This window comes from Dendrobium catenatum, unplaced genomic scaffold (assembly GCF_001605985.2).
Source record: "Dendrobium catenatum unplaced genomic scaffold, ASM160598v2 fragScaff_scaffold_1021, whole genome shotgun sequence".
Classification (NCBI taxonomy): domain Eukaryota; kingdom Viridiplantae; phylum Streptophyta; class Magnoliopsida; order Asparagales; family Orchidaceae; genus Dendrobium; species Dendrobium catenatum.
Window position 1 is genome coordinate 2,392,057 of NW_021319483.1, and position 14,669 is coordinate 2,406,725.

Sequence of the window (14,669 nt, forward strand, 5' to 3'; positions counted from 1 at the left end):
CTTGTAATCTGAACAGCTCCCTCCAGAATGGCTGAGGAACACCTTATCCTTGTCGGACACTATAGCCTATGGTACTCCATGCAGTTGGACCACCTCTCTGATGAAAATTGAGGCCACTGACACTGAGGCGTATGGGTGTTGTAAGGGAATGAAATGAGCATACCTGCTCAATCAATCCACTATCACTAGGATCACTGTAAATCTTTCTGATCCGGGAAGCCCGTCTATGAAATTCATGGATATCTCCTCCCATACCCTTCCTGGTAAAGCTAACGGTTGTAGTAATCCTCATGGAGACATGTCCATGTATTTATTTCTCTAACTTATCTCACAAATGGCTACCATCTCCTCCAGATTCTTATGCATCCCCTTCCAATACAACTCTGATGTTAGCCTCCTGTATGTCTTCTGTACCCCTAAGTGACCCCCAACAGCGCTCCCATGAAACTCCTGGAGCAAGTGTGGAATGTGGGCGGATGTCCTAGGCATCACAAACCTTTCCTGATACAACAGTCTCTCCCCCTCCAATGAATTCCCCGGGTGGATACTCCTTTACCTCAGTAAATTGGCCCTGATTTTTCCAAGCTCCTCATCTCTGGCACTCTCCTTCTTGATGTCCTCCCAATCGAACATCAATGGGATCGATATTGTTGTCGTTTGCAATTCTCTCATACATCTGGACAAGGCATCTTCCGCCTTGTTCTCCACTCTTGGCCTGTATTAGATTTCAAAATTATATCCAAGCAATTTGAACAGCCACCTCTGATACTCCTCTGTCACCATCTGCTACCCCAATAAGTACTTCAGGCTTCGCTGGTATGTTCTGATGATGAAATGCCTACCTAATAGGTATGGCCGCCACTTCTGGATGGCTAATATGATGGCCATCAGCTCCTGCTCATAAACTGATTTCAACCGAGCTCTAGCTATCAACACCTGGCTGAAATAGGCAATGGGTTGATGATCATGCATGAGCATTGCCCATAATCCATATCCTAAAGCATCTGTCTCCACTATGAAGACCTGAGGAAATACTTGTAGTTCTCAAGTATTTCTATTAATAGAGACAAAATCAGCGAACAAACTCACAAAATCTGAGGGAAAATCACACCAATAGTTTTATTGCAAGAATCAAACTAACTGAAAGAAGAAATCAAAGCAAGACACAATTGATCCTCAATTCAAGAGGAGGATTGATCTCTCCCAATCTCTAGACGATGAATCTAGAGCCCAAGACACCAAGAAGAAAAACCCAAGAGAAATCAATAATCAAAACATAACCCTAACCCTAATTCTCTCATCTTAATTAAAGCATACAATTAATTAATCAAGCTAAATGACTTAGGAGCCCTTGCCGCCCCTCCTTTACCTCCAAAGAGTTTGAATTTGAAGTTTTGGTAACCCCACTCTTCTCCCTCTCTCTTTGTCGCCACCCCTCCTATAGTAAACCTAGGCTACTAATAAGATTCCCTGTACACTTCGATCAACGGTCGCTAGTGTTGGTAGACTGAAACTACGGTATATTTAGGACGACGGAACCATGGATCTTGATCGGGTTTACCTCCATTTCCCTTATAACTGAGACAAAAATACCTAAAATTGTTCATCCTTAATTCAGACTTCTCTCTTATGCAGTAAGATGGGTAATTAACTATGAGAGCTTGCGCTCATAGGAAGTAATGATCTATATCTAAATAAACCATGATATTACTCTTAGGGGAAAACTGTTTAACTACAATCTACTTTAAAGAGAATGGAATCCTAAATCTGCAAGGCAGGATTCATGCCTAAGCGTCATTTTTTCAAACAAAACTTTACAAAACTCAAACGTTATCACATCCTAGATTCTGGGTGCTTCTAATGGTTCTACTTGTAATAAACTATAGGCTATTTCTTCAGCTATTTTGAATGTATGGGCTTTCTGTTTATCAAGGTAAAAGTCAACTCTATACTAAAATGTTTTTTGACTACCTGCTTTTTAAATCCTAAGTATCAATGGATTATTTAATTATCTTTGAAGTTATGTGTGCTTTACAGTGTCGGCGGAGGAGATTATGGATCAGTAAGGGTGGGTGCCTTCATGGGGCGTAAAATGATAAAAGCTGAAGCTACAGCCTTATTGAAGGTAGCTTGCGCAGATGCCACACAGCAAGTTGATGAAATAAACCCTGAATATGAAGAGTTTGGCGTTGAACTTCTTAAAAGAGAAGCTTCATTGGAATATCTGTGCAATCTTTCAACTCATAGGTGATGCTTTACCAGAAGATATATAATGTTGTATTTGTAAATATTTACTTTTTGAGTTATCTGCGTTTGTCTTCTTTGTAATGATAAATATTGTCCAAATCTTAATTTCCATTTTTTATTTATGCAGATATCAAGCTGCATACATGAAAAAACTTCCAGATGGCATACCTGGGGAGCAATTTTTGAAAGAATATGGTGATCATAATGACAAGGTTACCATCATTGACCCCAAGCACAATTATGGAGTCAAGGCAGCTACTAAACATCCCATCTATGAGAATTTCCGTGTGGAGGTGGGATTTGGTCTTTTTAATCTCCTTCATGCATTAGTCATCATTTTGGTTCCATAAAGAATTTATATTCCAACTTAACGAGATAAATCTATTATAACCTCTTTACATATATGTTTGAATTAGGTAACTATTGTCTCGAACTAAATTCAATGATTTCAGGAGAATTCTTTCTTAAAACCTAAAGATTCGCAAGTAAAGAGTTATTAATATGAAAATATATCGGAATTTTCCATCCTACAAACAAAACGCCACTATGCTTAGGTATGCATTCAAAATTAAGTTGCCACTCGCTAGAGATCAAGGTATTTTATTAAGGAAATAACATCTCTAAAGTAGCAGCATCCAGTAAGTCTGCTTTCTAAAAATCTACTATCATTAGTGAACATAGAGATATTAAGACTTCTTTTGGGACGGTTTTTTTACTGCTTCTTAAAATAGTTTTTAAATTAAAAAAAAAAATTATTGCTAAATTTTTTGTACTAAAAACCTGTTTTAAGAAGCAATAAGAAAGCCGTCTCAAACAAAGCTTAAACGTTGATTCTAGACCATAGCTATTTGTTCTTCTTATAATACTATGTTTATTTTACATGCAAGACATGAAAAAACTTGATGTAAAGGATTACTTGGAAATTTTGGGGAGCCCTTTTTTTTTCAGTACCTTTCTAAGTTTAGAGATATTTTCTTACAAAAATCATTCATGTATCACAAATATCAGAAGCTAGTTACTAGGACTATTTTACTGTTTATTGTTTTGAAAGATTATAATTGGTCTTCATTCATATTTCTCTTAAAATGTTAAATTTACAATCTGCACTATAACTATCAAAATCTACCTGAGTATGAATAATTTTCTTAAGGAGCACTCATGTACAAATTTTCTTGCTTTCCATATTTTGGATTCCCTTTTTCTGGACCTCTTTGGTAGATATGCTTTTCGAATATTAAAAAATTTTATCCTCTTCTTTTGTTATGTTACAGACCTTCAAAGCACTATTGACAGCAGCAACAACGGATGAGCAACTTTATAACTATCAAAATCTACCTGAGTTTGCAGATTTTCAGCTAGCTTCTGAATAGTTTCCTTAAGGAGCACTCATTTAGAAATTTTCTTGCTTTGCATGTTTTGGATTCCCTTTTTCTGGACCTTTTTGGTTGATATGATTTTCAAATATTAAAAATTTTTATCCTCTTCTTTTGTTATGTTACAGACCTTCAAAGCACTATTGACAGCAGCAACAACGGATGAGCAACTTTCAACACTTGGAGAGCTTATGTATCAGGTATAAATCTATTTCATGTTATACTGCATCATTTCATCACTATACCTATTGCCCATTAGTGCAGTTTACATTAGAGTTTTCAACTTTTCATAATATCCTTTGACTAGAAAACTAAAGTAATAACAGCCTTTGTTATCTGGTTAAGGCATGCATGTTGATTTTGTTCCAAATTCCAATTTGAAAATTTGACTTATCAGTGGGTTCTTCTCTGAAATTGATTATCCCAAACATGCAATAATTATTTTGTTCAACGTTTCTCAAACTTTTTTGCATGTTTTACAGTGCCATTATAGCTATAGTGACTGTGGACTCGGCTCAGATGGAACAGATAGGCTTGTCAAAATTGTGCAAGAAATGCAGCTTCGGAAATCGTCTCATGATGGAAGATCTAGCTTATTTGGAGCAAAAATTACTGGAGGTGGATCCGGCGGCACAGTCAGTGTCATAGGAAGAAACAGCCTTCGAAGCAGTGAAGAGATTTTTGAGGTAACTTAATCCTTTTGTTTAATGTTAGATTAATAATCTCTAGAAGAAATTTATTTATTAAGTTGCTGTTTATTATCACACCTTTTTTTGTTTATATTTTATCCCAAAAGAAAAATATGTTTGATATTAAAAATTTGTTATTTTGCTTTTATTGAATATCGAATAAGTTGATCTATATGGTAATGGCGGCGGTCATCAAAGGGATAGCAGTGATTGCCAATAATGAGTGGCGGCAGTCGATGATAGCAACGGTTGTTTCCGATTGTGGTGGTGGTCTCTAACAGAAGCGGTGGTGGTGGCTGACAATGATAATTATTTTTGAAATATTTCAAAATTATTTTAGTGTTTTTAAAAAACAACTTGTTTTATTTTTAAAATAAGGAAGTTATCAAAAACACATCAAAATAAATAAGATTTTTTAAAACAAAAAATAAAAGTAATCCTAAATAAATCGTAAGAGGTTGTATGTTGTCTAAGCAACAAGAAAATGCTCTGGCTTTAGATTATTTTATTTTTCTGCTAGAAAGAGGTTCTCATTAATTCATATAATCCAAAATTTAGTAATATTGTTTTATCATAGAAATAAAATTTGCTTTTCCTATCTTTATAAAAGGAAATGTTGTTCTAAATCAAAATTTTCTTTTTTAATATGCATTATGTGTTGATTTGGGAATCTCTCCAAATCTAAATCAGTCTTGATTCGGAAGGTTTTGATGGCTCATTAATGTAATTTATTAGGGAGCTAATTATTTTCCTACTTAGGTTATTTGATTAGGGAATGTATTGGGGATTAGATTAGGAAATTGTCCTATTCTTTGTGTGTGTTGATTTTGTGATTTCTAGTTGTTTTCGATGTGTTTGCACAATAACAGGTATCAGAGCTGGATTTCTACAATCGGGTGACAACGTGAAGATCAGGAGATTTCGTTCTCTACTCATTCGATTCGATTAGGCGAAGATGGCGAGAGATTGAGCACAGAGGCCGCGCGGAACATGGTTTGCGAATCAGGCTTAGAGGCGCAAAACTCACGCGAGCACAGCGATCGCGTGCGGCAAGCCTAGTTGCGCATGGGCGTAAGTCACGGAAGGCAGATCATGTACAGGGATTGCATGCGGTGCAAGCGAATTGTGCGTGGGTTTCACACCGCTGCAGATCTAGCGTGCATTTGCTGAGGCAAACTGCCCGGGTTTTGGCTTGCACAGAGCATGGAAGTCAAAATCACATATTCGACCAGGAACACCAACATTGGGCTATTTGGTCACTGAAAACCGAACTGAATTAGAGGAGCGAGCAAGGACATCTTGAGTCCAGCTGAATCGAGACAATTATTTTGTGGTTGTGTTTGATTTTTTTTTTCTTGGGTCGCTCTTGAAAGTAGAAAATGTGTCAGATTGGTGTAATTCTAGCGTCGTAGTGAGCAGTTGTAATTTGGTGGAGGCTATGCAATCCGGTGGAGTCATGGATACATATACCTCAATGATGGAGAAGGTGTCAATCAATCAGGTGGTTACACATCCCGTCAAAATTGATATGATTGAATTTAATGGCAAAGAGAACTTTAGCATATGACAATGTGAAGTGATGGATATGCTATGTTCTTTGAATTTGGAGAAAGTTCTGGAGAGCGATGAATGTCATGAGAAGATTTTAGAGAGAGATTGGCTCAAGATGAATCAAAGTGCTTGTGGCTTGATCAGAAATTGTCTATCATAGGAGATTAAGTATAGGGTGACCATGGAGACCTCCACGGTGACGTTGTGGAATATTTTGGAGAATAAGTACCTGATAAAGAGCGTGGAAAATCGTCTCCATGTAAAACGCCGGCTGTACAGGTTTCAGATGAGACATGGGTTACAATATATGAGCATCTGAATGGCTTTACAAAGTTGTAAAGTTGTTAGCATATCTTTTGAATTTGGATGAAAATGTTAGAGATGAAGTCAAGGTACTTCTTCTGTTTAATTTTCTCCCGGATGAGTACAAAAATTTCACGATGACACTTATTCATGGGAAGGAGGTCTTGAACTATAGTGAGGTGACTTGTGTTCTTGAATCACGAGTTCCAATATCAGGACAAGGAATCTGTAAAGATGGATTTGACTAAGGCTCTCACACTACAACAAGAAAGATCTGAGAAACTGAAGAATAAAAAGGGCTGCAAGTCTCGTAGGCACAATCTTGAGAAGAATATGTTTGCTTTATGTTTAGAGACTGACCATTGGAAGAAAGATTACTGGATGTTGAAGGAGAAGGGAAAGGGAGTTTCCACTGAGAATAATGCAAACCTTAGCGTGGAAGAGCTTGACGAAGACTCAGATGCATCAATATCTACAGTTTCATAGAGTTTGTATTCAGATGGTTCATGGTGGATTTTGGATACCGGTGCTACCTATCACATTTGTCCCACCAGGAAGTTATTTTGTACTTAAGCTTGATAGTGGTGTTGTGACTATATGAAATGATCAAGGTTGTTGTATTGTTGGTGGTGTAGGGAGCATCTTCATCAGAATGCATAATGGTACTGTGAGAGAGTTAGCTGATGTGAGCAGGCTCTTCTAACTGACTTTGGTGAGGCAAGGATTGGTCAAAGGAGCAAGCATCTGCAAGCTTGATCTCTGTGAACATTGTCTGTATGGAAAAAAGGCAATGGTATCCTTTGGTATATCATCCACACTACAAAGGGTATATGGAGTTGTTCAAATAGATGTTTGAGGCCCGACAAAGACAACATTGTTTGAGGTGGGGGGGGGATATTTTATTTTTTATTAATGATTACTCCATATATGTTTAGGTGTATACCATGAGGCGCAAGAGTGAGGTATTGGAGATTTTTCAGAATTTAAAAGAAGTGGATTGAGACTCAGCTTGGCAAAAGGATCCAGTGTATCAGATCAGATAACGGAGGTGAATAAACTTCGTATGCGCATTCTTGCAAGAGTGCCAGAAATTTGGGATAGAGCATAACTTCACTGTTAGAGAGACACAGAAGCAGAACGGGGTGGTTGAGATGATGAATAAAACTTTGGTGGAGAAAGTTAGGTATATGTTATCCAATGTTGGGTATGATAAGAGTCTGTTGGGCTGAGATGATAGATTATGCATGTCACTTAGTGAATCATCTGTCCTCTACAGCTATTTGGAAGAAGACTCCAAAGGAGATGTGGTATGGGTATTCTGCTAGAGATTATGAGCATTTGAGGGTGTTTGGTTGTCCAGCTTACTATCATGTTCAGAATGATAAATTGGAACCACAGGCAAAGAAGGCGATCTTTATTGGCTTCGAGCGTGGATTCAAGGACTTCAAATTCTATGATCCAGTAGAGAAGAAGATTGTTATTAGCAGGGATGTTATATTTGACGAGGTGATCATACTAAAACCTTAGGACTCTAAGTAAGTGGAAAGTTCTTTTGAGACCACATATGCAATGTAGAAGTTGGAGGTTGATGCAACTCAATTTGTTCCATGGAGACATATCACTTCTACCCAGGTATTTGATTCGGCTGCAAATCAAGAGGTAGAAGATGATGCTGAGGATGAGATTCTAACTTAAGAATCTATTACGAGGAGTAGGTCAAGGCGCTAGAATGTCCCAAAACCATCTTGGTTAAGGGATCACATTGCATTTGCACATTCAGCCACGGAGGCTGAAGTTCTTAGTCACTATAAGGGAACAATGGACAATCCTAATGGTGATTTGTGGTAGAGAGATATAGATGAAGAGATGGAGTCTCTTTAGGAGAATACTACTTGGAAATTGGTGAAGCTTCTTCCTTGAAGGAAAGTTATTTGCTGCAAATGGGTGTATGCAAAGAAGGAATGATCTCATGGAGCTAATGTGTGGTACAAGGTTTTAGGTGGGTGGAAAAAGGCAGGGGGTGGGCGATATTTTATTTTTTATTAATGATTACTCCATATATGTTTAGGTGTATACCATGAGGCGCAAGAGTGAGGTATTGGAGATTTTTCAGAATTTAAAAGAAGTGGATTGAGACTAAGATTGACAAAAAGATCCAGTGTATCAGATCAGATAATGGAGGTGAATAAACTTCGTATGCGCATTCTTGCAAGAGTGCCAGAAATTTGGGATAGAGCATAACTTCATTGTTAGAGAGACACCGTAGCAGAACGGGGTGGTTGAGAGGATGAATAAAATTTTGGTGGAGAAAGTTTGGTATATGTTATCCAATGTTGGGTATGATAAGAGTCTATTGGGCTGAGATGATAGATTATGCATGTCACTTAGTGAATTGTCTGCCTTCTGCAGTTATTTGGAAGAAGACTCCAAAAGAGATGTGGTATGGGTATTCTGCTAGAGATTATGAGAACTTGAGGGTGTTTGGATGTCCAGTTTACTATCATGTTCAGAATGATAAACTGGTACCACATGCAAAGAAGGCAATCTTTATTGGCTTCGAGCATGGATTCAAGGACTTTAAACTATATGATCTAGTAGAGAAGAAGATTGTTATTAGCATGGATGTTATATTTGACGAGGTGATCATGCTGAAACCTTGGGACTCTAAGTAGGTGGAGAGTTCTTTTGATACCACAGATGCACTGTAGAAGTTAGAGGTTGATGCAACTCAATTTGTTCCATAGAGACATATCACTTCTACCCAGGTATCTGATTCAGCTGCAGATCAGGAGGTAGAAGATGATGTTGAGGATGAAATTCCATCTTAAGAGTATATTACGAGGAGCAGGTCAAGGCGCTAGAATGTCCCAAAACCATCTTGGTTAAGGGATCACATTGCATTTGCACTTTCAGCCACGGAGGCTGAAGTTCCTAGTCACTATAAGAGAACAATGGACAGTCCTAATGGTGATTTGTGGAAGAGAGCTATAGATGAAGAGATGGAGTCTCTTTAGGAGAATACTACTTGGAAATTGGTGAAGCTTCTTCCTTGAAGGAAAGTTATTTGGTGCAAATGGGAGTATGCAAAGGAGTGATCTCATGGAGCTAATGTGTGGTACAAGGTTTTAGGTGGGTGGAAAAAGGCTTTGCGTAACAGGAAGGGATCGTTTATGATGAGGTGTTCTCCTCAATGGTTAAGCATCCTCGACCTATGATCACTTGGAACTTGTAATACATTATAGTCTGATTTAGGAGCAGCTCGATCCAAACGTTGCGCAGTAGTTGGCGTTGTGAGCAGGTTCATACATGATACAGGAGTCATTGGCAAGCTGTGAATAGTATCTTGAGGTATCTAAAGGGTACAGTTGATATAGGCTTGATATTGGAGAGGCAATCACCACGACAATGGTGCATGACTCATGATTGATTGTCCAATTGTTTTGAAGAATTACGTTTGACTTGATCTCTTGGTAGGCAAAAATTATTCTGCACGGATTTTGGACTGTGACCGGAGACCAACCAAAACGTGTCATGTCACTTTTTCTCTCAGTACCGGTGCTCGGTGCCGCTATGTACCGGGTGATATGGTGCGTTCTGGTTGGTCTTCGAACAGTCTGATGTCCGCACATAATAACTTCTCCTTGGGAGGAGGGGGGTACAGAGGCAACCGTTTGGAACAATCGTTCTAATATTGGAGTCTGGTTTGTTATCTTCCGTTTTATGAAGTGAAAGATGAGCTGGATATTATTGATTTGGAAATCTTTCCAAATTCAAATTAGCCTTGATTTAAAAGGCTTTGATTACTCATTAATGTAATTGATTAGGGAGCTGATTATTTTCCTAGTTAGGTGATTTGCTTGGGGATTAAATTAGGAAGCTTTTTCCATATTTTGTTCACCTCAAATTTATAAGTTGAAAGATTGAGAGGTGTTATATGCGAGAGAGAGAGAGAGAGAGAGCTTATTGTAATCCTTATTTTTTTTAAATATAGTGAAATCATCATCTCCTCCCCGTGGACGTAGACATCTTCACGGAACGACGTAAATCGTTGCGTTCTTTGTGTTGCTTATTTCTCATATTCCTGTACGAGCTGCCAATCTTTTAATATAGGTTTTTTTTTTTTTAATCTTTCAATGTAGATTTAATCTTTCAATCAAGACTTCTTACATTGAAATTTTGTGTTTGAATTAAATATACAGCTCCAACAAAGATACAAAGCAGCCACCGGCTATCTTCCTCTCATCTTTGAGGGCTCATCTCCAGGTGCTGGAAAGTTTGGCTATCTGAAGATTCGACGCAGGCAATTGCCATGATTGCAGTCAGATAAATAAGATAAATACATAAACAACAAAGAAATAGGCTTCAGGTATATATATTTGTATATATCTTGATGTTCCAACATTCCAGTATGAAAGAGAGAAAAAAAAAGGTCTCTAAGTATTTTGCAATTATATTTGACCAGCTTGTCTAGTTTGCTTATTTCACTTGAGCAACAAAAAAAAAAAACCGAGGAACATTTTGTACTATTTCATGATGGTGGATAAAGAGATTGATAAGGAAATCAGGGTTTTGATATTTGGATTGAAAATTGAATCGAATTAAGGAAGGAAATATTCAATTTTTGAAAGTTTGATTAAGATTCAATCGTGTTAAATTACGATTATGTAATAATTGTTCAAACTATTTAATAAATATTTAAATTATATAAATAAATGATAAAAAAAAAAAGAGGAACATTTTGTGAAATATAAGATATTACCGTTAAGCAAATTATATAATTTTAGTTTGAAATTTCTAAATTTTTAAATATCAAAAGGTGCAAAATTCCTGCTCTTCTACTTTTGATGGAAATTTATTCTGTGCCGACGCCCAACAGTATTTGGAGATCAATTATAACACGTCACATCATTTTTTTATTCGATACTAGTGTTTGGTATCATTGTGTGTTGAATGATTTAACGCATTCTAATTGATCTCTGAATTGCATAGAATAATTTCTCCTGCTTGATGGTTTGAATCTTTCGATAGAAAGAGTTGTCATATGAGAGCAGTAGCTAATCTATAGCATACATGAGAGACTCTGTCTCAATCTCTGAGATTCAATCTTCTTACTCTAATATTACAAAATTTTACTATTATTTCATTAGAAAGGTCCACTATCTGTAAACTTTCTAATACTTCCTTAGATGGAAGTCAATCACAAACAAACTACAGATTTTGGTCAACAAAGATCTCTTTTCTTTTTCATTTCTCAAATGATACAAATGTAGCTGCCTGGTTAAGGGTGCTAAGTGAGCCATATTATAGCTAAGGCTAACAATGTAAGGATATAATGGTGTAAAATTAGTTCATTTTTTGTCAAGAAGGTAGTGAAGGAGAATTTGCTTGGTTATTATCTCGAATCCAGAACAGTCGCCTCTGGAGCAGGCGTACAGTGTTCATGAGTGAAAGCCAGGGCTTCACAGCAAAATGAGGTTCAAATGTCTTGTTATCCTTCAAAACTCCAAGAACTCGTCGAACTTCATTTGCTAGTTCAGTCACGTACTCATCTTCATGTCCTGCATTGATTTACAAATAAAACAAGTAATCTCTGTTGAAGCATGGCCTTCTCCAAATAAAACTCTGATTTGATTTAAGCTATATTTCTTACCTATTTGAAGCATGGCCTTCTCCAAATAAAACAAGTAATCTCTGTTGTTACCACAAGGACCATTTGCAGTAGCAATTTGTCTGAAATGTGTAAGATATGACAATCAGCTCAAAAGTATAATACAATGGGGATGATAGATAATTTAGAAGAGTTGCGGCCAAACCTTGCCATTTCCTCCAAGGGAGCGGGGCCAAGATAATATCTATTGGATATTTTATCTGGAGTGGAAATGAATCTATATACAGATAGCAACCACATATCAGGCTTCCAATGAAATGATGAAAAATGGTATTAATATGCTGAAATTTGAACAATAAATTTCAGAATTTAATATGAAATTTTTACAAGGAATGTTAAGTTTCTTACATGAGTACATTAGTCACATATGGCTTAAGGCTTTCCCCTTCCTGCACAAGAAAGCACAAAAGAGGCATGAGAAGGGAAGGAAAAATATGTAACCTGAAAAACAATGCTCCTCAGAATCTCTATGCAAGGAGCAATTATTATGTGCGGACACCGGACGGGAGAACTGATCGGTATCAAGCGCGGTACATTTTTAGAGTGTACGTGACGTATTTTTATTGGTCTCCAGATGAATCCGGACGCTGCACGTAATAATTTTTTTTGTGCAAGAGGCAGCAAGTGAACTCTTAGTAACCTTGTAGAATTTGACCAATGCTTTCTTGTCATACTCGCACTCCCTTTTCTCCAAATACTGAAATTTAAGTAACAAAAAAGAATTGAATTGTAATGTTCAGTCATGTGGTATATGTGCGAAGCACGCATCTCAAAGCTCAAACCTGCATTGTTGCTCTTTCTTTCTCAATGCCACCTCTAACACAATATGCAATACCCCACTGTCAGAAAAGCAAAAAAACCTTAATACACAAATTGCACCTTTTTTGCCATGTCAAAATTACAATTGCTTAAATCTATATAAATCTAAGTTTAAATTTTAGACTGCTCATTCCTCGCAGATTTGAACTAGAAGTTGAGCGTTAATAAAGTAAATGGATTGCAATGTAACTGATATGTGCAAGACGAAACGTGTATGGCATATTCTGATTGTCAAATGCCATTAACAAAGTGGATTTAGACAAACTGCTCCTTCTATGGGCTCTAATGTGACAAGAGAAGGTTTAGGATCCTCTTACACAAACTGCTCCTTCTTTGGGCTCCAATGTGAGGGTTCTTGCTGGATGTTCAGGTGTACCTCGGTGGTCTATGCATGCTGCGAGAAAGATTAACATCAGTTTCATGGCAGACAAAAGTGGTTCTTTATACTATGGGAACTATCTTACCAAGATCAAACACACGCCTGAAGTCCTTAATGAAGCCTAAAACCTTCTCATCAAAATCAAAACCAGGTTTCCAGATGAGCGATCCATATCCGAAGACCCACAAAACCATTTTATGTAATTGCTCTGCAGAAAATTATAATTAATAATAAGCAGTTAAGCATTTTTCAATCCTTCCAAACCCAAGCAGGTTCTATCCTGATATTATTTCAGGAGTTTCATGCTATGCCATAAATCATATAATGAAGGGATTCATCCTAGCTTTACCATTAGAAGAAAATTAATTGCTTCGTATTATAACTCAGACGTTATTTATGGGGAAACATAATTGCATAAAAACATGCCCAATATTCTATTCTGAATTCGGACGCATCTCAACTTCGTCTTTGGCTACCAACCAAGAAGTCTTGAAATTTTTTTTTTTTTTTTTTTTTTTTTAATTTTTTTTTTTTTTTTTTTTTTTTTTTGAGAATTTTTGAATTTTGATTATTCTGATAATTCCGTGTTGGGCTCAGCATAGAACTCCAACTGTTAAAATACTCACGCTCTCAAACCCTTCCTATAGTAAAATCTCATGCTGCTCTCCATAATCAATCCTTCTCCAGTTAAATCTCTCTTTAATTTTTTCATTCCCCGCCCAACACGGAATTCTCAGAATAATCAAAATTCTAAAATTCTCAAAAAAAAAAAAAATGACATGTTCTTAGAAAAAAAAAATCTAATACTACCCAAAATTGAGCAATTAAGAAGAATGAAAGAACTCCGTCCAATATCAATCAATTTCTCCACCGGAAAATATAACTATCACAGTAATCCTCATGAATCAAAGGAACTTCAAAACCAAACCACAGATGCATTCATGAAGAAGAGAAAATAAAGGGTATGGTGGCATTTACTTACAAAACCCCAATGTAAAGACAAAGAAAAGTCGGAACAGAACAGCCTCCAGAAGCTTCCCCTTCTATCTCCTCTGCCTCCTATCCGCCTACTCAAAGGGCGAGAGCCGAAGGCGGAGTGCCGAGGAGAAGAAGGTACAAAGTTGCCGGTGCGAAGGGAGATAAGAATGCTCGAGGCCTATGTTTCCCTCAAAAGCATCGGGCTCTCTCTCCCTCGCTCTCGCTCCCTCTCTCTCCCTCTCTCCTGTTTGTTTGGAAACCTGATGGATACGACAGTGAAGAAGAAACAGGGGATTTTATAGTCGGGGACCCGCCACTCATGCATGTATGTAGTCATCATCAAGTCAAGATGCATGTCCTATAAATTACTTTTTTGCCCCTGTTTGTAACATCATTGTAATAATGACTAAATCCTAAAATTTTCCAAAAAAAAGTTGCTAAATTAAAAATACTATATATAATTTAAATTTTTTTAGTAATTTTTAAGTAGTATAAGATTCCTAAGATTTATAATTTTTTTTCTTTTGAAAATTTATAAATTCATTGAATCAAATTTATTTTTTTATTACTATATATATTCTATTTTTTCAAAAATTAAATATAACTATGATGTGCATGCATTTGAAGCATAATAATAATTTAGTTGGTTAATATTTATATGA

At 36.8% G+C, this 14,669-nt stretch overlaps 2 protein-coding genes across 3 annotated transcripts in view; one reads left to right on the plus strand and one right to left on the minus strand.

The window, feature by feature from the left end:
• LOC110106273 (L-arabinokinase) overlaps window positions 1–10,751 on the plus strand; it is a 59,768-nt gene extending 49,017 nt beyond the window's left edge. For both annotated transcript variants that reach the window (XM_020836107.2, XM_020836106.2), the window contains exons 25-29: window positions 2,038–2,247; window positions 2,375–2,540; window positions 3,749–3,820; window positions 4,103–4,306; window positions 10,363–10,751. In XM_020836107.2, coding sequence (XP_020691766.1) covers window positions 2,038–2,247; window positions 2,375–2,540; window positions 3,749–3,820; window positions 4,103–4,306; window positions 10,363–10,476 — 766 coding nt within the window. In that variant the 3' untranslated portion in view covers window positions 10,477–10,751. The remainder of the gene's footprint in view (window positions 1–2,037; window positions 2,248–2,374; window positions 2,541–3,748; window positions 3,821–4,102; window positions 4,307–10,362) is intronic.
• Window positions 10,752–11,378: 627 nt separating this feature from the next.
• On the minus strand, window positions 11,379–14,241 carry LOC110106274 (gamma-glutamylcyclotransferase 2-1). The gene is made up of 9 exons (XM_020836108.2): window positions 14,012–14,241; window positions 13,115–13,237; window positions 12,968–13,044; window positions 12,614–12,670; window positions 12,472–12,528; window positions 12,180–12,220; window positions 11,977–12,048; window positions 11,814–11,893; window positions 11,379–11,721 (listed from the first exon to the last, which is right to left on the minus strand). The coding sequence occupies exons 2-9, from the start codon at window positions 13,221–13,223 to the stop codon at window positions 11,522–11,524; spliced, it is 693 nt and encodes a 230-aa protein (XP_020691767.1). The 5' UTR covers window positions 13,224–13,237; window positions 14,012–14,241; the 3' UTR covers window positions 11,379–11,521.
• Window positions 14,242–14,669: the final 428 nt, after the last annotated feature.

Bases quoted from the DNA above. Each gene is read 5' to 3' on its own strand.
- LOC110106274 (XM_020836108.2), bottom strand. From the start codon at position 13,223: ATGGTTTTGTGGGTCTTCGGATATGGATCGCTCATCTGGAAACCTGGT. The intron at 12,221-12,471 runs GTTACTAAGAGT...TTTCTTGTGCAG, and splicing joins CATTGGTCAAATTCTACAAG to GAAGGGGAAAGCCTTAAGCC. The intron at 11,722-11,813 runs GTAAGAAATATA...AAATCAATGCAG, and splicing joins GAAGGCCATGCTTCAAATAG to GACATGAAGATGAGTACGTG.